Consider the following 20,354-nt stretch of genomic DNA (forward strand, 5'->3'; position numbering starts at 1 on the left):
TTATTAACATCTTACGTTAGTGTGGTTCAATTGTCATAATTAATAAACCAGTGTCAAAGCATTCTTCTTCTTCTTCTTCTTAAGATTTTATTTATTTATTTGACAGAGAGAGAGGAAGAACACACACAGGGGGAAGGGCAGAAGGAGAACCAGGCTCCCCTCTAAGGAAGGAGCCCTATGTGGGGCTCAATTCTCGGACCCCGAGACCATGACCTGTGCCAAAGGCAGACAGACGCTCAACCGACTGAGCCACCCAGGCATCTTGTCAATACATTCTTCTTAACAGAAATCCATCTATATTTAGATTGCTTTCATTTTCACCTAAGATCCCTTCTCTGTTCTAGAGTGCTATCTAGGATCTCATGTCCCATTTAGTTGTCAAGTTTCCTTAGGCTCCATTTTAGTTCCCTAGAGTTCCCTAGTGTGTGAGGTTGCTGGCAACACTTGGCCTTCCTTGGCTTAGTTGTAGGGCTTCCACCTGCCTCTGTCCTCACAAGATGTTCTCCTTCCTGAGTCTGTGTCTCTGTTTCTCATGTGCTCTTCTAGAAGGTCACCCATCATATTGGGTGAATGGCCCACCATAATCCAGTATGACCTTGTCTTAACTAGTTATATCTGCAAGGACCCTATTTCCAAATAAGGTCACATTTGGAGGTCCTGAGGATGGGAACTTAACATCTTTCTCAAGGATACAATTCAGCCCATTATAAGCTTCTCTTGTGGGACAACTTCTCCTACTTTCCTTAGCTTTGGTGACCTTAACAATTCTGAGGAGTATTGGTCAAGTATTTTGTAAACTATTCCTCAAATGGGATTTTTCTGATGTGTTTATCCTGATTAGGCCAAGGTTAAAATATGAAGGGAGGAAGAACACAGAGTTAGTGCTATCTTCAGTATGGCATATCAAGTTCACATTACTACTAACATGACTTTTCACTGTTGATACTAACTGTGATCACCTGGCTGGGGTAGTGTTTTTGTTAGGTTTCTCCACTCTAAAGTTATTCTGTCACCCACTTCCCAATTTCCATACCATATACTTTGGAAGAAAGTCACCATTCGAAGCCCACCCTTAAGGGAGGGAGAGTCATGCTCCATCTCCTTTAGAGCAAATTATTTATGTAAATCACTTAGCGTTCTCCATGGGAGATGTATCTATTCTTTCCCATTTACTTATTTATTCAATAACTTACTCATATCGGTATATACTCAAGAATATTCATTTTATACTTTGGGTTAATAATCCAATACTATTTTCTTTTGTTCTGCTCAAATTGGCTTTGGCCATCGAAGCTCTTTCAGTTGGCTCCTTGTGTCCCGTTGGCATACCCCATCATGGTGTGTGACTACCTTACTTTCTGGAACAAGACATTCCAGGCTCATCTTGTATACTTTCCACCCTACTCCTAGAATCAGTCATTTCTTTAATGTTCCTTTTATTGGAGAACAGTGTTAGAAACCAAAATCTGAACACAAGTTGTGCTTGTTGCTACTGGGATGTTGCTGTTTATTGGTTAGGCCACATTTTTAACCTCACTGTGTTTCAATTTTCTCACCCTTAAATGGCAAGAATAATAGTACTCTGTAAGGAGAGATTAGAGAATTATATCAGAGTTTAGTGTGGTCTCAGACAGTAAATGTTCAGAAATGTTAGTGATTATTTCTCATAGAATTTTTTATATTTGAGCTACATTTAGCTTCCAAAGTTCTTTCTTGTCTGCTAATTCATCTGTTTCTACAAATCTCAGACAGGTAGGGCAAAGATTTTCCTGCCAGCTAATAGACGGAGAAATTAAGTGAACGACAGGGTCAACCTACTCTGCACTAGAACCTAAGTCTCTTGATTTCAAGGCCTGTTCTAGACCCAGATTGGCTATCATCTCTGTCATATGATTGGTATAGATTTTCCTTCCCGGATCTTACCTACCTTTGCTTGAAGGGCCACTTGTTGGTGGTGATTCTTTGATTCCTGCCATTAGGGGACAAGATTAATTCATAGTAAAAGAAAAGTACACACTACACTCCAGAACAGGACACCATAGACTTAGCACCATATTTTCGGAACCAAACAATTAAACATATAATCCAAAAAAAAAAAAAAAAAACAAACAAACCCCGAACCATTTTGTTTTGATTTGTTTTGTTTTCTCTTCTGGGTGTGGAGGAGAAATGGAATTTGGATGCTGAAAGATTAGCATCCTGGTATATTTGGTAATTGATAGGAACAACAGGACAAGGTATTTAATCAGAACTGACCCCCTAAACCTGACATGCTATAGTATTGACAGTATAATCTTCCCCTCACCTCTCTTCAAGCTACAGTGATACTAATCAGATGCAGAGAATTGTTGATAAGTGAAAACACAACTTACCAGAATCATCAGTGCATGAAAAATATAGAAGCCAAACGGAATGCTTTGGCTCAATGCAGATGTTTATTGGAACACATGTGTAGTTACTCATAAGAACGAGAGCTTCCGTTGCTAATGAAATTGGCATGATCATTAGTGCTACCAACAGCATTCATGGGCGGAATCACAGCTTGATACACAAGTTATTTTAGGGAGGTGGATTTTTGCTGTCTAAAAGGCAGCACATTTTGAAGTTGGAATGGCTGCATTTGGAGGTAAGGAGTTTCCCATCTCTAAAGAAGATGGTCCTAATAGACATTCCAAGCCTCTGCTTCTATCACTCTGTGAGAAGTTTGGGTTTCTTGAACCTTCACAGCAGTGCAGGGACTGATGTAGCTAATAAATGCTTCCTGATCAAAGGTGAGCTAAAGCTCCACAGCCCATTTAGACATTTCCTCAGAATAAGGATAAAATTGTAGTTGGGGGAAATAACAAAAGGACCTGGGTCCAAACAGAAGTCTGGATTTGTATATAAATCTTCAGGCTATTCAAGCCCCACAGTTGTCTGACCTTTAGGAGAAAGGCTATTTCAGACGTTGGTTCTGACCTCAGAATCAGAACAATGGCTCAGTAAATGTCATTTTTGTGAGAGAAGCTAGCGTAATCTCAGGAAAGCCCGAGTGGATGTTTACTCATGTGCTCCTTCCACCTGGAAGGCCTCCCTCTCTCTTGCCTGTGGAAATGGTCTCAAGGGTCAGAGCTAACATCATCTCCTCTCGGATGCCTTCCTGAAGTCCCCTGTCCCAATGCCTCCATACCAGAGTGGCCATACTGCTCCCAAGGATAGCATTTAGCAGGGCTCATTCTTTTCATGGTAGTCACCTGCACACGTGTCAGACTTTCCTGTAGGAGCTCCTACATTTTGGTGTTCTCCATAGCAGTCAGCACAGCCTAGCCCCATGGGGCCACCCAGGCAGTGCTGTGAAATGGGACAGTATGGGGTTTTGGAATGTCTTAGAACAACTTTAAAACTTCGCATTTCAATTCTTTGGTGTCTGAGACAGAGCTCCATCTTGTTTGACATGTATCTGATGAAGTTGGGTACCCACTGTCATCTTCCCTCTACAGTGCAGACAGCAGGGCACCATGAGGTAGAATGACTTGCTCATGGAACCAGAAGCAGCCTGTGAATTGTTGTCCCTGAGCATTCAGCCTAGGGCTTAGTGTCCATGAGTTCTCACCCTTCATTATCTTCTTCCAGCAAGAGATCCTGAATGACTCCACCAACTGCAATGCCGCTAAGAATTGAAATCGCCCATGAAGATCAATTTTGATAGAGCAGAAGACAGGAACTTGGAGCTTTTGATTCCTTGAAGGGCTTAAATCTCAGAGCTCTGGAAGGGATGAGGTCTCTGGAAGCTTCCTGAGAGAGGAGGTTGCTCTTGGAGGGGAGAGGCATTCTGCTTGGTAAACACTTATAACCTTGCAAGGCCAGGGCATGCATGGTGAGGGACAAAAGTGAGGAACCAGTGGAATGGCTTCTTGGGGTCTGTTGTGGACATGAGGAGGAAGAGTGCAGGGGCCTGAGTCTAGCGCAGCAGGGCTGACCTTGTGCAGCTCAGGTTCCCAGGAAGAGAACGAACAGATGTTGTGCCTAGGAATAAGGAGGTTCCCTTGACTAGCACTTTGCTGGGCTATGTTCTTGGGAACAGGCACATGACAGATGGGGTGGGGGTGGGGAGGGCATTGTAGCAGTTGCAGTATTGGGTCTGCATCAAAACCCTATTGAACCATACGTTAATTTTTGCCTTTTGTTATTTCAGCTTTAAGTCATCTTATCAAGGAAAAATGTCTTCATTAGATCCTAGGTGGTCAAAGCTGGGAAGGTCCTTTCAGACGAAGAGAAGGGGCTTCCATAGAGTCACACAAGAGTGGGGGCAGAGCTAGTTCTAGAACCTGGCATCTGATTTCCCAGTCCACTGCTCTTGGTTGCTCCCTCATCCCCATCCTGCTTCTCTCAGGAACTCTTATGGCTTGGTGTCCAGCTCACATTAATAAATGCATGGCTATTTGGACATGCTCTAGGACTAAGAATCTTGTCTCTTTTGCCTTTTTACGGGGGGCAGGGATTGGGACTGAGAAAAGTGCATAGTAGCAAAGAAATATTTGCGGGCAGATGAAGGAGATGGTCAACGTTGAGGGGAAAGGTGCATACTGATCAGCCCTAAAGAGCCAGTGGGATTTGTAAGAGAGCTTCAACTGCCTGGTAAGCACAATGACCTCTTGCTAAGTCATGTTTACTGAGCACTTAGGTTATGTCTGCACTGTGCTAAGTGCTATGTAATTATTAATTAATTTTATCCTCATCAGACACTTATGAGGTAGGTAAGGTATGCCATTTCCATAATATTGAAGAAAAAACGGATTGAGAGGTAAAGTCACCTGCCCAGTGATGCAAAGCTGGTGAGCGATAGTGTTTGGATTCAGCCTTGTGTTCTGATCACTCAGCTACTCAGCCTTTAGAAAGTGTGGAAAGCAGGCTGAGATGCCCCCTTTAGGAGCCCCTAAAGGGTGGGCTGAAGGAAGGGGTGAGGGGGAGGGACATCCTGTACCATCCTGTACCATTATCCTGCGCTGCTGACTGACCACAAACAGGTGGTGTCAGGGGTGAGGAACGGAATTCAATTCATCATCCTGGTGACCCTCTGGATCCAGTCCTTATTGTAGTAGATGTAGGAATATACTCCGTAGCGGTCCTTCTTTCCACAGTCGTCGCCCCAGGACACTGCTCCCACCAGATACCACTCTCCTCTCTCTTTATCCAGAGTCACCATGGGGCCTCCAGAGTCACCTGCACAGGCGTCCTTTCCCCCTAGATGAAAAGGAGATGCAGGTTAAAGGGCTCCGCTACCTAGCCCCAAATCCAAAGGAGCCTCCTTTTCCCTACATCTGACTTGTAGTTCAGAAAATTGGACGCGAGGGGGCGCAATAGACCATGTGACCCAAACCTGGGCTGAGAGCGGTTCTGTCCTGCCCCTTCAGAGCTCAGAGATTTCAGAAAGTGAGGGCTGGTTGGGGACTCTTCTTTCATAGGGGAAAACTTGGGCTTGGAGAAGAGAATGGCGGGAATTTTTTGGCCCTCCTTTCTCTGACACAGGGGAATCCCCCAGTGGATTTCTTCCTCTTTTGACCATTCTCCTTCCTGTCCTCTGACTCCTCCATACAGTCACCCCTCTTCCATGGCTGGTGGTGCCCTGTTGTACGCTGTCTCTTGACTTACCTTCCTTCTCCCCAGCACAGATCATGTCCCTGGTCACTTTCTTCTTCAGAGGGGCATAGGCCTCCTGGCATGTACGGTGGTCCACGATCGGGATTTCGATCTGGAACAGAAGGCCATGGTTGGTCCCCACCCCTTCGCTGAGGAGACCTTCCTGCTCTGACACACCTAGAGCTGGCTCCTCTCTGTCCCCTTCCAGAATGAGCCTGGGTCTACCTTGGACCTGGTCCCAGAAACTACCCTCTGGTGCAAGTAAAGGAACACTAAAGAGTCAGGAGATCCATGTTCTGCTACTGTCTCAGTCATGAGCTTGCTGTGTGAGCTCGAGCAGGTCTTTTGCCCTCTCTGGGACTCAGTTTTCTCATTTGTAGAATGGAAATAATATTTGCCTAGAACATTCATTATTCCAAATATGAAAGTGTATACAAAACCTATGGTCAATCTACTTTCCCTCCACCCCTATAATTATTGGATGTGGAACCTGAGACACAGAGTGCAATCCTGGCCTTTGAGACCTCTGAGACGACTTCCTTATCTGAAGAATGGAAGTCACCATATTTGACATACTCATCACATGGAATGGTACAGAGGAGATGAATGAGCAGATGCTTTGTAAACTACAAGCACTGTATAAATGTTCAGTACCATGGGGGTTACCGCCACTCTCCTTACAGCAGGTATTTATGTACTTTCTCCCCCACTACAGTATGAGATATACTGTATATATCTCTGTATATACTGTAAATATATATATATTTACCGGAAGCAATAAACTGATACATAAAAGTGAAATACTGTGATTAGTATTGCCCTTGGGGCTTTGGGCTAGATGTTGGAGCAGAAGTCTGTGACAACTTGAGGAAACACATGAGTCTCATTTACCCAAACTGAGAACAGCGTGGTTCACATGCCCCAAGATTATAGCTCCTGTTGATCCTCGCCATTTAGGTCTCTCCTGGACCACAGCCTTCCCAGAGAGGTGGAGAGAGAATGTCAGGGCAGGATGATCATAAGCCCATATCCTCAGTGAACCACCAAGTGCCTGACTCACCTCTACTCACCGTTCAAGCATTGTTCAAGAGTTACTTCCTTTGGGAAGCCCTTATGGACCCCAAAGGCGAGGTTGGATTTCCCGTTATACATGCTGGGGCTCCCCGCACTCCTTCCTCATCACATTTATCATGTTGATGACTACTTTTTGTCCCTCTCACTTGACTATCAGCACAAGGAAGCTGGGGACCGGATGTGTTCTCTCCCACTCCTCCGCCCCCTCAGCATTCCTAGTAGCTAGCACAATGTCTGGTACATGGGAGGCACCAAGTAAATGCCTGGGAATTAATGAAAGAAGGGATGAATGGTTGTTGCAAATCCGAAAATTTAAACTATGTTACAATATCCTATGTTGAAGGATGCAGAAATTAGCTGTGGCAGTTATAAAACCCAGTCATGTCAGAATCAGGCAGGTCTTGGGGGGACATCTAGCATGGCCCCTAACTTTGCAGCTTGAGATACTATGCAATTGTCTAGAGAGGCAAATGACTTGTTTCGGATCACCCAGCAAGTTGGTAGGAGCCAGTACTTGGAGTCAGAACTCTCTTTTCCAGGGCACTATTCTTTTATGAAATGATATAAATGTGAACTTCTAAATGCAGCCATCAAGTTCATTATTCAAGGACTGTAGCTCTCAAGAGGCCAATCTTTAGCTCATTCTTGGTTACTCTGGTATGTGAATCCTTATGGTACACCGAGAGATCATCTTTTGGGGTGTCTAAGCCGGCTGTTTTCTGGAAGAATTTCCATTACCCAAGCTTTTAATATGCTACAGAAACATTGAACAATATTTAGAGATTAGAGCCCTATGTAGAACAAACAGACCAAGGTCATCAGGATTCAAAGTCCTGGTGAACTTTGGAGGTGAGTCTGGGCCCCTGGTGTCTCTCTCTCACCCACCCCTTGCCCAAGACTCTGAATCCCTGAGGGGCAACAAGGAGCGGGAGGGTCCAATGAGGGGAGAGACATCACTCTCTATAGGACATAAATTGAACTTCACCTCCATCAGGGTCTCTGGGAACCTTTGCAAGAACTGCTTTCCCCAGCCACTGACGATGACCATGTCCCCTGGAGGAAAGAAGACACAGTGAGGGAGGAGTGTCTGTCTGTGGGGTTTTCAGACAGCTGCTTCTTCCAGCCCCATCATTCTCTGCCTGTGAAGGAAGGGCTGAATTTGTCCCATCAGAGAAAGGGAATGTGGTGGGGACGAGGTCTGCTGGGCTGGAGCTTACCTGAAACAAAGGTTTGGACTTTGATTTCTAGGAGTCCTTAGCTGGTTGATTGGTTGTTCATTCCTTCCCATTCCCAGCCAGCACAGAACCTAGGCTCCACAGAGGCGGTCTTCTCAGCTACCTGTTCACAGCTGTATCCTCATGCCTACCGTAGCACTAGCATGTAGTAGGTGCTCAATCAATGCTTGTGAGCAATGTAAGAGTTCAGCCTAGTCCACATTGTGCTATGCTGCCTTTGGCAAGCCCCCACCCTCCCCTCCCCTGCTGAGCCCCAGCTTCCGCATCCATAAAACATAAAAAAGGAAGAGGCTGGCCTTGGGATTCTCCGAAACCTCTCCCAACTCTGATGTCCTAGAAGTCTGTGAAGTTGACAGATGTTGGGACAGGTAGAAAAGCATTGAGAGCTGACAGAACAATCATTTCTTTATTTGAAAAGGAGTAGAGCATGGGGGAGTTATGTGGGACAACCTGGCTTCCAGCCCCAGCTATGCTTTTTCCAAGCTGTGTCTTGGGTAAGTCACTTCACAGTGCTAGGACTCAGTCTTCTCATCTGGAAAACGGGACTACACCCCCTACCCCCACAAGGTTTTTATAAGTAGTAAATACATTAATGAAAGTAGAGCCACTGGTACGTGGTAGGCACATAGTGTTGGATAAATCAGACTCATACCTGTGCCTTTCTTGTTGGCTCAGTTCTATTCAGCCGGTTTTTGTTGCTTGGCTATGACACAGCAGCACTGAATTTAGAACAAGTTGAAAAGGAAGCTGATATGTTTGAGTGTATTATTTCACTTCAGTATCACAGCCACCCTATGGGGTGTTATCCTCAGCACAGGGGTAAGGGGCTTGAGGTTCGGACCGTCTCTCAAGGTTACCCAATTGGGAACTGCCAGGACAGCATTTTGAACCTGTAGAGGTGATCAAGCTATCGTCCCTCAGCTCCAGACTTACTCTTTACTCTGCTTGGTGGATGCTACAGGTGAGACTCTGAAGTGACAATTCTGCTTTGTCAAAGAGGGAGGTGACCCCCAAAATAAGGGGGGGCTTCCTGGAAGACTCGTGGTTCCTGTTAGCACTGCCCTAGCCCCAGGAACTGGTCCCCACTATTCCCCCAGTACATCAGCACCGGGCCCTGCCACGGGCTTCTGAGTCCCTTTTCCAAGCTTCTAGATTCTGGGACTCCATCCTCTCCCCTTTGTTCTGCAGCCTGAGGAGGGGTGGTTTTTTCCTGCGGGTACTACCTGCATTACGATAGCATTCCCCTTACCGCCCTAGTCCTCCAATGCCCGGGATTAAATTCTCCCTCTTGCAATGACTTGTCCGGTTTCGGTTTTCACTTCTGGACCCTGACGATCCAGTCCTTTGAGAACTGATCAGCACACTGCCTGTGTGCTGCGTGCTGCCTTGGATCTACTTCTGACTCAGCTGTTCAAGGGGAGGCTGCTGAGGGATCCCCCAGAGCCTCACCATGCTGGGGACCTGCCTGTGGAGGCAACTGCTGCTCTGCAGGGGTGGGGTCAGGGGTGGGGCAGAGTACCTTCCTCGGGGGGGCCCTCTGGCAGACAGATGGGCATCACAAAGTCGCTCAGCACTGGGCTCTCCAGCAGCTCCACTAAAGCCACGTCATTCTCGAATGTGCTGGGGTTGTACAGGGGATGGAGGAAGAGGCGTTTGACCCTGAGATGCTGCTCGTTCTCATCCGATTGATGCCTCCAGTGCTTGCCTGAGCAAGAGAAGGCACACGACCCATGTTCTCAGTCCCCTCTTGTACCATCTGGACTGTTTTCAGCCTTAACCCTTTTGCTGCCCCTCAGTCCCAGGTGTCCCACCCTACCTGCCCTTCCCCAAGTATTCACACGGGCTCCCACTTCTGTCTGTCTTTTTGAGCTGATCCCATTGCCTTAGAACACTCATTCTGATGCATACTGCTAATGTTCAAACCATATCATCAACCTCAGTGCCTGGGTCACGCGTTCCCTCCTCCGGGGTGCCTCCCTGGTTCTCCAGTTAGATTCGTCAGTTACAAGTCTTTTTCTTGTGAATTCCCATGGCAACTTCTCTCTTCCTCTCCTATAGGACTTACTGCTTCCTATCTTATACTAGAGTTCTCTGTGGTCATATTTTATTTCTTTATTAGGTTGTAAGTTCCTTGAGGGTAGGGACTAGGTCTTAATTATATTATGTTCTTACATCCTGGAATAGTGTCTGTAGTCAAATACGTGCTGAACCAAACTGAATCAGCTAAGAAAGAGAAGTTAAGCTTGGATTGTCTGCGTTATCACTTCTTAGAAACCATGGATTTCTAGAGGCCTAAAGCGTCTTTAGAATGATCTAGACTGGCCTCTTTACTTCACTATTATAAAAATGGAGGCCTTGACTTCAGTGACTTGCTCGTGGTCTTGCCACCTGAAAATCATAGCCTTGGGCTTGGACTCAGGTCCCTAGACTCCAATTCTAGCTCATTCTTCACTCCAGGTGTCCTGCCCTGATAAGTAAGTGAGTGGACACACCTTATGCCCAGAACCACTGTTGGCTTCAATGGTTTGAACATTGGCAGTAAGCATCAGAATGAGTGTTCTAAGGGACAGGAGTCAGCCTGTCCCTCACTCACCCATGATGATTTTGAAGTCAGAAGGTCTGAGCAGGTCTGAATCTTGTACGACTAGGTAATCTGGATCGAGAGACTGGTGGAGGCAATGAGCTGCAGTCACGACCCAGCTGGTGCCTGAGAACAGAATTGTATATGCATATATTTTGCACCGCCCCGTCCGGCCCCATCCCCACCATTGCTTCAGACCACTTCAGAACTCTTTTCCATTGGGTTTCGGAGCTGCAAGTCAGACACTTGTATAACCCTAATCTGAAGATGGGGAGTTAAATCTGTGATTTCATCTGCCTATTCTAATCAAGAGGCCAAGACTGAACATCTTAAACTGGGTTTTAGGGCTGCCTTAAACCCATGGGCTTGGTGAGCACCAGATACCCCAAGGTGAGTCCACAGAAGACCCTGGGCTTACTGGCCAAACTCAGGCCTTGTGGCCCCTGGATCAACAGCACCAGCCTCATCTGGGAACTTCTTAGAGATGCAGACTCTCAGGTGGACCTCAAATCTATTGAAATAGAATCTGCATTCAGTAGTCAAATCTGGGGATTTTAATAAGACCCACAGGTAATTCCTATTCACATTAAAGTTGGAAAAGCACTGATCTATTGTGGAGCTGTCCTCACCTGACTCCACTGTTGGGTGAGTGACAGGTGAGCCTGAGTCTGGGGGCTGTCTAGGCAGATGTGGATCCATCTGGGCCTTCTTCCTCTGTGGTGAGATCAGACCAGGAACTGGCTGGGGACTCTAGGTTGCTATCAGGTTTTCCTATGATGTCAGAATTGGAATGGACCTTTTATCATCAGGACCAAACTATGGCAGGAAGAGCCATCAGCCATCTCTTTCCTACCCTCACTCCCACTCCCACTCCACCCATATTCGCTTTATAGCCGAATCCTGACAATCCTATTTCCTAATGCTTTTGAATCTGTCTTATTGCCATTTCTTGTCTCCTGTTCTTACTCTGAGGCTAATGACTTCTCTCCCCACGATTGCCACAGCCACCTCACTGAAATCCTGGCTTTAGAATTTACTCTCCTTTCAATTCGTATTGCCCCTGGAGAGAATATCCTTATAAATCTGCAGCAGCCTTCAGGATAGATCTAAATTCCTAAGTATGGCCTTCAGGGCCTTTGTAAATCTCCCTTCCCTGGCTTCTCCAGGGTGAATTTCCTGGTTCTCCCTAGTCTTGAGCCATGGCACAACTTGCCTTTGAGCTTCATCTGAGTGCATTGTAATCAGTGTTTGAGGGTCTGACTCCTTGACTTAATCCTTCCCAGTGCCTGAGACTCACCAGGACTTCATAGGTGTTTGTTGACTGAAGAAGCAAGCTAGAATAGGAATACGTATCTCCTAGCTCCACTTAAGGGCTCTTTCCATGACACTGTCCTTCTGGGTCTCACTACTAGTATGGACTAGTGATTCCTAATCCAGAAATATTGGTCAGTCTCCAGGAAGAGGGTTGGGTTCTTCCACATTCACCCTGCCCCCTAATCCTGGATCTCCCACACTTCCCACATCTCCTTACCTAGAAGGGAGCCGCCACAGAAGGGTTGCTCATTTGGGTATGTCAGCATGGCAATCCAGGGGGTGGTGCCTTTCTGGGCTGGGCGTCCACTGAAGATCCTGGCTATCAGGTTCCGGGAGAACTTGGGGACCCCACACACTGCAGCCAAAGGAAGGAGGGACAGATCACACTCTGGGCTTCATCTTACTCTTTGCCAAAGCTACCAGCTCAACACCCTCTGTTTTTATGTATTTGAGCAAGGAGCCTGATGTGGGACTCAATCCCAGGACCCTGAGGACATGACCTGAGCTCAAGGCAGACACTTAACTACAGACGCTTAACCAACTGAGCCACCTAGTCATCCCTCATCACCCTCTCTTAGGAACATATGTTATTTTTGTTTTTCTAGAATTCATTGCAGTTTTAAGTAACAGTGCCCCAGTTTTCCTCTGGGGTCTGTTCTCCTTCCATTCTTAGTCCGTATGTCCTGAGTTGAAATGATCTTACCTCTGACTCTAGAGGTAGGAAGGTGACTGACCTGATGAATTAAATCATCTCATGCTTTAGGGACGATTGCTCAGAGATGGGATTGTAACTCCAGCCAGCCCAATGAAAGTCTGCCTTGGGAATTTTGCTAACCATATTAAAAAGGAGAAGGCCCTTCCTGTTGAGGTTGTTAGGCTGCTGTCTATAAGCCAAGATTTGCCTATGACCACTTCATTGAGAGTCTTCTGAGAATGATGCTACTAATGGAAAAAAGTGGGTCTAGAAGATGAAGAGTAAAGCAAGAGGGAGATTGTATCCTGATATTTGCGTGCCTTGATCTAACCATAACTGAAGCCTCGTGATATGGACATTTTAGCTTTGTGAGCCTATAATTCTCTCTGTCTCTCTCCCTCCCTCCCACCTTCCTTCCTGTAAGCTATTTGCATTGGATTTCTTTCTCATGAATGAAAGAGTCCTGACTAATAAAGAATTTTCATGCTCTACCCACAGGGATCTCTTCCCAAAGAAGCCCTTCCTCAGGGCCTTGGGGGTTGAAGACCCATTTAAGAGTCTTCCTGCTTCATATTGTTTCCACTGACTTGGATTTACAGACATAGACACACAACATCTTATGGCTAAACAGCCCTTCGAGACCATCTAGTCCATTCCTCTCATTGCAGAGCTAAGAAAACTGAGGCTCTAAGAAGGGAATTAACTTGCCAAAAGTTACTCTGTGAGTTAGTGGCAAGATTCATTCTAGGTCTTCTGAATTCTGAGCCTTTCCTACCCTGGCCAGCACCACAAACTTTTACCTATGTGGCTTCCCAGAGCACTCATTCCCTGAGCCTGATCCAGGTAACCATCTGCCTTCTTTGTAGCTGTCACCAAGCTGCTGATAGGGCTGGGATGCATCTTCAGCATCTCCCAGTAGTTTCATTCTACATGTCCTTGGCCACTGCCCCAGCTAAGGTCCTGTCCTCATTCCCAGCAGAATCTCAGAATTTACTGGGTGGGAATTCCCCCAAGCATACTTTCTCCATCTGTCCCCTCTGTAAACTTTTTTTCTCTTCAAAAGTAATTCTGGACTTTGGATCTCCTCACTTCTACACTACTGGGGACCTGGCTTGGGGGATTCTCACCTCTCTCTGGCATCTTGAATCCCTCCTTTGCTTATGCCTCCAAAACATGGCCAAGCCTTCGTACCCTAAAACCATACTTCTGCTTTCCTGGCTTCTCATTTGTTCCATAGTCTCTCCCTCTCCTCCTTCCCATAGCTAAGCTTCTAGAAAGAGGAGTTGACATTCAGTCTCCACATCCTTCCCTCTCCTTTCGAGGTGGATTTGGAAGAAGAAAGTGCCAGGCTGTACACACTCTTGGGAATAAAGGCATTTAACTAGACATTTAATACATCCACAATCATAGATGGAGGTAGAATGACTCTGGGTCCATACATGGGACTTCAGCAGTGCTCTTAACATGTGTAGGAAGATACCATTTGAAATTTCCTCTCATGTAGTCCTCATTTCTAGGGTTCCCCTTGCCCTCTGTCTCCCTATTATTAAAGGTGGAGCACCCATTGTTTTAGGTGAGGCTGGCTACAACTTTGAGTTTTAAAGGAGCAAAGCAGAAACCAAAGTTGGAAGTGCAAATTTTCTTTAAAGAGTCAGGGATTGTGGTAAAAGATTTGTAGGTTTCAAGGAGCCAAAACCCAGAGGACTAAGCATACCATCATAAGGTTTTTACTCTAAGTCACAGAGAGAGGAAGATGTAAAGATAGTTTCCTGCCTTGGGAGAGAGATAAACCTAGCAGAAGTCTGGACACGGTGGGGGTGGGGGGAGGAGGGAGGGTAGGAGGAGAAAGAGAGAGAGAAGAAAGAAGGAGAAGGAGGGAGAGGAGGAAGAAAGGGAGGAGCAGAGGGAGAAGAAAGATGGAGGAGGAGGGGGAAGAGAAGGAAGAGTGTGAGGAGGAGGGGGGAAGAAAAAAGGGGAGAGGAGAAGAAAGAAGGAGGCAGAGGGGGAGGAGGAGGGGAAGGAGGAGGAAGCGGAAGAGGAGAAGAAGGAGGGAGAGCTGGAGACTTTAAACACAGAAGAAGGCCTGCTTCCTGAATCCTTTCAGTGCTGACAGTAGAGGCTGGACTCTTGTCGGTTGGAAATGTCCTGCCTGTCTTCTAGAATGTCCTGTGGCATTGGCACTCTCAACTATTTTAACCCTCCACATGCTCCCTTCTTGGCTTCTGAAGCACTTCTCTTCCTATGTTTCTGACCGCTTTTTGGTCACTTTCTTGAGGTTTCTCTTTTCTCCATGCCTTCTACTCTGGGGTCCCCTTGATCAGACCTTGGCCTGCTCTTCTGCACACTTGCGGTAGTTAATACCAGTCTCCTCCTGTCCCACCCTACTGACTTTCCTATACCCTGATGGACTTCAGATTCATATCTCTGACCTGTTATGTCCTGAGTGGTTCCTTTCTTGCTATTCCTTCCTTACATCTTCACCTGGGTTGCTCGTGACCTTTTCCCCTCTGACATTCTAGATGCTTGTTAACGCCCACATAGACCACATCTTGGTTGCCTCCATTTCCTTCAGCCCCCATGTTCAGTCAGCCCCTAAGCTGGTAAAACATCACCAGAAGAAGATTACTCGTTGCTTTGAGTTGCTTCGAAGCAACGAGTAATCTTCTTCCTCCACACTATGTCACAGGGTGCTTTCTATGTAACCATGGTACCTCAGTGTTTCACATAAGCCACAACATAGATATCTAGAAGAAAGGGAAAATCTGAAAGACAGTAGAACCCAAGACAGATAATCCTTAAGACCAGCTACATGTAAAATGTCAAGCACAATTTAGGATTCTTCTAGTTAACAGCATAAAAAACACGATGTTTTCATTACGATACAAACCCTAAACAAAGGCAAACCATGAGTACATCCATGGAGAAGCCTCACTAACAGGTTAGCTGTGCACGTGCCCCCCATCCTCACATCTGCACCATTTCATAGAATTCCTATACACCAAACCCTACTGAACACACTACTTGGATGTCTTAAACTCCTGCACCCACATCTGCACCAGCTTAGCCTTGGTCTGGTGGGTTTTCACTGTCTCTTTCCAGAGTACTTTCCACCACTTCCCTGTGATGCCCACCCTCAGGTCTGCCTATTCAGGGTTCCCTGCAAATGAGACCCTGCAATTTCTAACGAGCACTCCAGGTGATTCTGATATACTCCCACTAGGAGAATCACTGGTTACAGGACAGAGCACAGACATAGTATGGCTTTTAAGACCCCTTCCACTCTCCCTGATTCCCCACTGCTCCTGCTCTACTCATGCATGTTTCTCTGCTTGATCTTCATCCACTCTGGCCTTTCTCTCCTGTCTCCTGAATTCTTTGCAGCATCTCTGCAAAGCTCTCTAGATCCCCTTCAGTGATGCTCCCCCACCTTTAAGTGCCTAGAGAGCTGCAATCTCTACTCCTCTTATGACACTTGATGGCTTTCACCCTTGTGAGACTTGCATGCATGGAACCCTGTCTTGCATGCTAGTTTGAGCTCTTTGAAGTTTTTATTGTAATGAGAGGGATAGGAGCTTAACAAGGGGCCAGTCTCTCTTCAAAAAGCCAAATAAACAAACATTAACAATCATCAATACAAATGGCTAACAGACACAGGAAAAAATGTTCATCATCATTGGCCATCAGGGAAATTTAAATCAAAACCACATTGAGATACCACCTTACGCCACTTGGAATGGCCAAAATTAACAAGACAGCAAGACAGGAAACAACAAGTGTTCGAGAGGATGTGGAGAAAAGGGAACCCTCTTACACTGTTGGTGGGAATACAACTTGGTGCAGCCACTTTGGAAAACAATGTGGAGGTTCTTTAAGAAATTAAAAATAGAGCTACTCTATGACCCTGCAATTGCACTACTGGATATTTACCCCAAAGATACAGATGGAGTAAAAAGAAGGGCCATATGTACCCCAGTGTTCATAGCAGCAATGGCTACAATCACCAAACTGTGGAAAGAGCCAAGATGCCCTTCAACGGACGAATGGATAAAGAAGATATGGTTCACATATACAATGGTATATTATGCCTCCATCAGAAAGGATGAATACCCAACTTTTGTATCAACATGGATGGGTCTGGAAGAGATTATGCTTAGTGAAATAAGTAAGCAGAGAGAGTCAATTATCATATGTTTTTGCTTATTTGTGGAGCATAAGGAATAACACAAAGGGCACAGAGAGATGGAGAGGAGAAGGGAGTTGGGGAAAATTGGAGAGGGAGACAAACCATGAGAGACTGTGGACTCTGAGAAGCAAACTGAGGTTTGGAGGGGAGGGGTTGGGGGGATGGGTGAGCCTGGTGGTGGGTATTAAGGAGGGCACATATTGCATGGAACACTGGGTGTGGTGCATAAACAATGAATCTTGGAACACTGAAAAAATAAAATTAAATTAAAAAAACAAACAATCATCAAACCCCAGAATGAAGGCTGTTGGTTATCCACAGAGAGTTTATTTCCACTTCAGTCCCTGACAGGAGAAACAGAGTGCAGAGAAGCTTGTGATATAAAATATACAAAATATAGCACCCTCTACATGTACTGATCACAGACATAGGAGTGTGCTTTCATGAGCCAATTGGAAAAATAGACACTTCACAATTGTTCTCTTGGAATCCCTCTTAGGACTTCTCTGGCTGTCTCTCTCTGATGGAGAATACCCAGAGGAGCAAATTCTGGAGAGGAGGAACACAATCGACCTTGTGAGGCTCAGAGGAGAGGCTGCTGGCAATCAGAAGACTGAAAGCTAGAGTTAGAAGGACCCTGAGGGGCATCTGATGTCTTCCTTTTACAGATGGGGAAACTGAGGCCCACAAAGGGAAAGTGATTTGTGAGAGGTTAGACAGCCAGTTAGGGGCAGAGCTGAGGCTAGAACTCAGCACTCTTGGCTGTCCTTTCATGGGCAAGTCTTGTCTTCCCTTGTCTGGCTCCTGGAAACCCAAGGAGTGGATCTTTCTGAACGTTCATGCCAGGTGGGTTCTCTGAAGAGCTCAGACTGCAGGCACACTGGGCAGTCTGGTGGGATCAGGTTACTCTTAACGTTCTGAGCTCACTCTTTGTACCATTTTCCTGCCCAGAAGCGGGGCATGGTGTTTGTCTTCTCTTTATCTAGACAATCCAGTTGAGTCTCTGTGCCTGGGGCTGGGGCTCAGGTGGCCTTTTCAGATGATACACTTCAGAGCTGAAAGTTTGCTTCATGCTTGTCTGGAGTGGCAGGTGTAGACACCTGTGTTGTTAGCTGGTATTAGAGAGTGACATATGAGTCTAAATGATGCGTTCAGAATTGGCGATAGGAAGTTATCAGAGATGGGGAAACTCCCACTGATAGTCTCTTGCCCCTAGTCACCACAAACTTTTCCAGATTTCTCTTTGTCCTTTAATAGAGATATTTCCTTTAATAGAGAACACAGGGATAAGGCTTGGACAAGAAGCTTTGGGGAGAAAAATCCAAGGAACAAATATACTCCAAGACATCACACTAGGAGACAGGGCCTTGGAGGTCTTATCCCTATCTCCTGAAGCCCTAGCACTTTTCCCCTAGAAGGGACTAGACTTGTCTGTGCTGAGGGCCGATCTAGGAAAATATATGGACCCAGCATTCAACTCAACATAAGGTAAGATTTTCTAATAGTCAAGTCTGAGCTCAGGCACACCAACAGTGGGACCGGAATGTTTGGTAGGTGAGTAGGAGTGTAGAAGACCACTGGATCAAGCCCTCCTGGAGAGGAGTGCTGGGATTGGCCAGAGGGCTAGCTCCCTCATTGTGCTTCGGGGAGAGGGAGGCCTACGAGGGGAAGGAGCTTGCTCAGGGCCATGGACTCAGGCGTCTTGTGTGAAGCCTTTTCAGAGCCCCAGGGGCTTTCTTGGGAAGATGGGGACAGCGTGTTCCATTCCATTTGGTCTGCCAAGTAACTTGGAGTGTGCCATCGAAAGTGCGTGTACAGCCTCTCTTGGGCTGGGTGCAGGCAGGCAGGCAGGCCCTGAGGATGTCAGTCAGCTCACCGTTCCACCTGTAGCTCCCCCAGACCTTGTGGGGAGCCCATCTTCTCCCACACCCAGTCCACATAGTTGGAGACCTTTGTGTAGACCCCATAGACCTGCTTGCTGCCACATTCTTCGGGGCCCCCCCAGGACACCAGGCCTTGGGCTACCCAGCGCTGGCTCAAGTCATCCAGAATGACAAAGGCCCCACCACTGTCTCCAAGGCATGTGTCCTTGCCACCCTCATAGTAGCCAGCACAGAACATGTTCTCTGTGACACTATAGTTCCCCGACCGCGACTCATAGCTGGTTTTGCACTCCGCATACGGCACCACGGGTAACTTGACGTACTGTAGGACATCTGACAAGGTCCGTGTGCCACTGCTGATGATCTCATCCACTGTCACATTAGGATTGGAGATACCCCAGCCCGCTACCAAGCCCAGCATGTGGGGTTCTGGGCCTTCAGGCTCAGGACTTGGCAGGCAGATGGGCATGACATGGGGTCCCAGTGGCACAGGTTCCTGCAGCTGCACCAGAGCTATGTCGTGGTTGTAGTTCTGGATATTGAAGTCTGGGTGGAGCACCACTTGGGCTGCAGAGCTGTTGACAGCCCCTGATTTGTCCCGCACATCATGCAGGCCCAAGAAGACAGTGACATGCTCCTTGGAGACCGGTATCACTGTGTTGTCCCTTCGCTGGGAGCGCAGCACGTGGGCTGCCGTGAGGATCCAGGACTCAGAGAGCAGGGCCCCACTCCCAAACCATTTGTCGTTTGGCACCCTCGAGGTGTCCTCCACCACTATCAGGGCCTGCCATGGAAAGAGGCCAGGCTCAGCATTCCTGCCCCCGATGATTCTCTTGACAAGGTTTGGCAGAGAGCGGGAGGGCTGACCACACACTGTAAGGAGAAAGAGGAAATGGGGACAAGAGACAGAGACTGGTCAGATCAGCCATGTGCAAAGAGCCACCAGAAGAAATTCACATCTCATCCACTGTAGATTATGCCACAATGGAACCCTATTCTATATCACAGGGCCATGGTGGCCCCGGAGAGCTCTGCACGGGTGTGACCTTTGACCTCAGTCTTTCTAGTTGGCCTGTGTATGGACTGGCCCTTCTGTAGCCAGTGCCATCTATGGATCAGACAATTGTATGCACGGGCCTCCACCATCCTGAACCATTTCCAGCTAAGTTTGCTTTGGCCTGGATGATCTCATATTCCAGAAGTGGCCCATGCTGTATGGATACTTAGAAAACTTCTGGAAACCATAGGTCATGGGCTTTCAGAGAGAGAAGGAAACTAAAAGACTGTCTGGCAAGTCACAGCAAACACTGGACTAGGAGCCAAGATACCTAGGGTCTTGACCTGGCTTTTCTTTCTTATGTCCTGTGCAACCTTAGATAAGTAGATTCGTCTATCTGGACTTAAATTTTTGATCTGCTAAATGAGGAAGTTGGTCAGTATGAGCTCTGTGGCTCTTTCAAATTCCAAATTCCCTCAATTTTTATTTCATGTTCCCTGGTCACCCCCATTTTATAGGTGAGTAAAACTCTCCAGATGTTAAACAATTAGCCCAAGGTCACATGGCTATGAAGTTAACAGGGTCATTAGCAGAGGGCTATATCTTGTCCCATCTCTATATAGGTCAATGTCTTCTCCTATATCCCAAAGTGCCTCATTACACGTAAAAATCATGGCCATGGGCTCTGCAACTTTTTCTTCTTCAGCCTAAAGGACTCAAGCTGTGAATGCGTGCCCAGCGTACCCAGGGTTAGGGAAAGGTGGCATAATCTAC

At 46.7% G+C, this 20,354-nt stretch overlaps 1 protein-coding gene across 3 annotated transcripts in view; it reads right to left on the reverse strand.

Moving 5' to 3' along the window:
• Positions 1–5,003: 5,003 nt before the first annotated feature.
• MASP1 (MBL associated serine protease 1) overlaps positions 5,004–20,354 on the reverse strand; it is a 62,220-nt gene continuing 46,869 nt past the window's right edge. For 2 of the 3 annotated variants that reach the window (XM_044251966.1, XM_044251965.1), the window contains one exon: positions 17,006–19,456. In XM_044251966.1, coding sequence (XP_044107901.1) covers positions 18,573–19,456 — 884 coding nt within the window. In that variant the 3' untranslated portion in view covers positions 17,006–18,572. Of the gene's footprint in view, positions 5,224–5,631; positions 5,732–7,678; positions 7,747–9,447; positions 9,634–10,521; positions 10,636–12,040; positions 12,179–17,005; positions 19,457–20,354 lie in introns of those variants that run through there. The other variant, XM_044251967.1, reaches the window with a different exon arrangement.

This window comes from Neovison vison, chromosome 6, assembly GCF_020171115.1.
Source record: "Neovison vison isolate M4711 chromosome 6, ASM_NN_V1, whole genome shotgun sequence".
NCBI classification, from domain to species: domain Eukaryota; kingdom Metazoa; phylum Chordata; class Mammalia; order Carnivora; family Mustelidae; genus Neogale; species Neogale vison.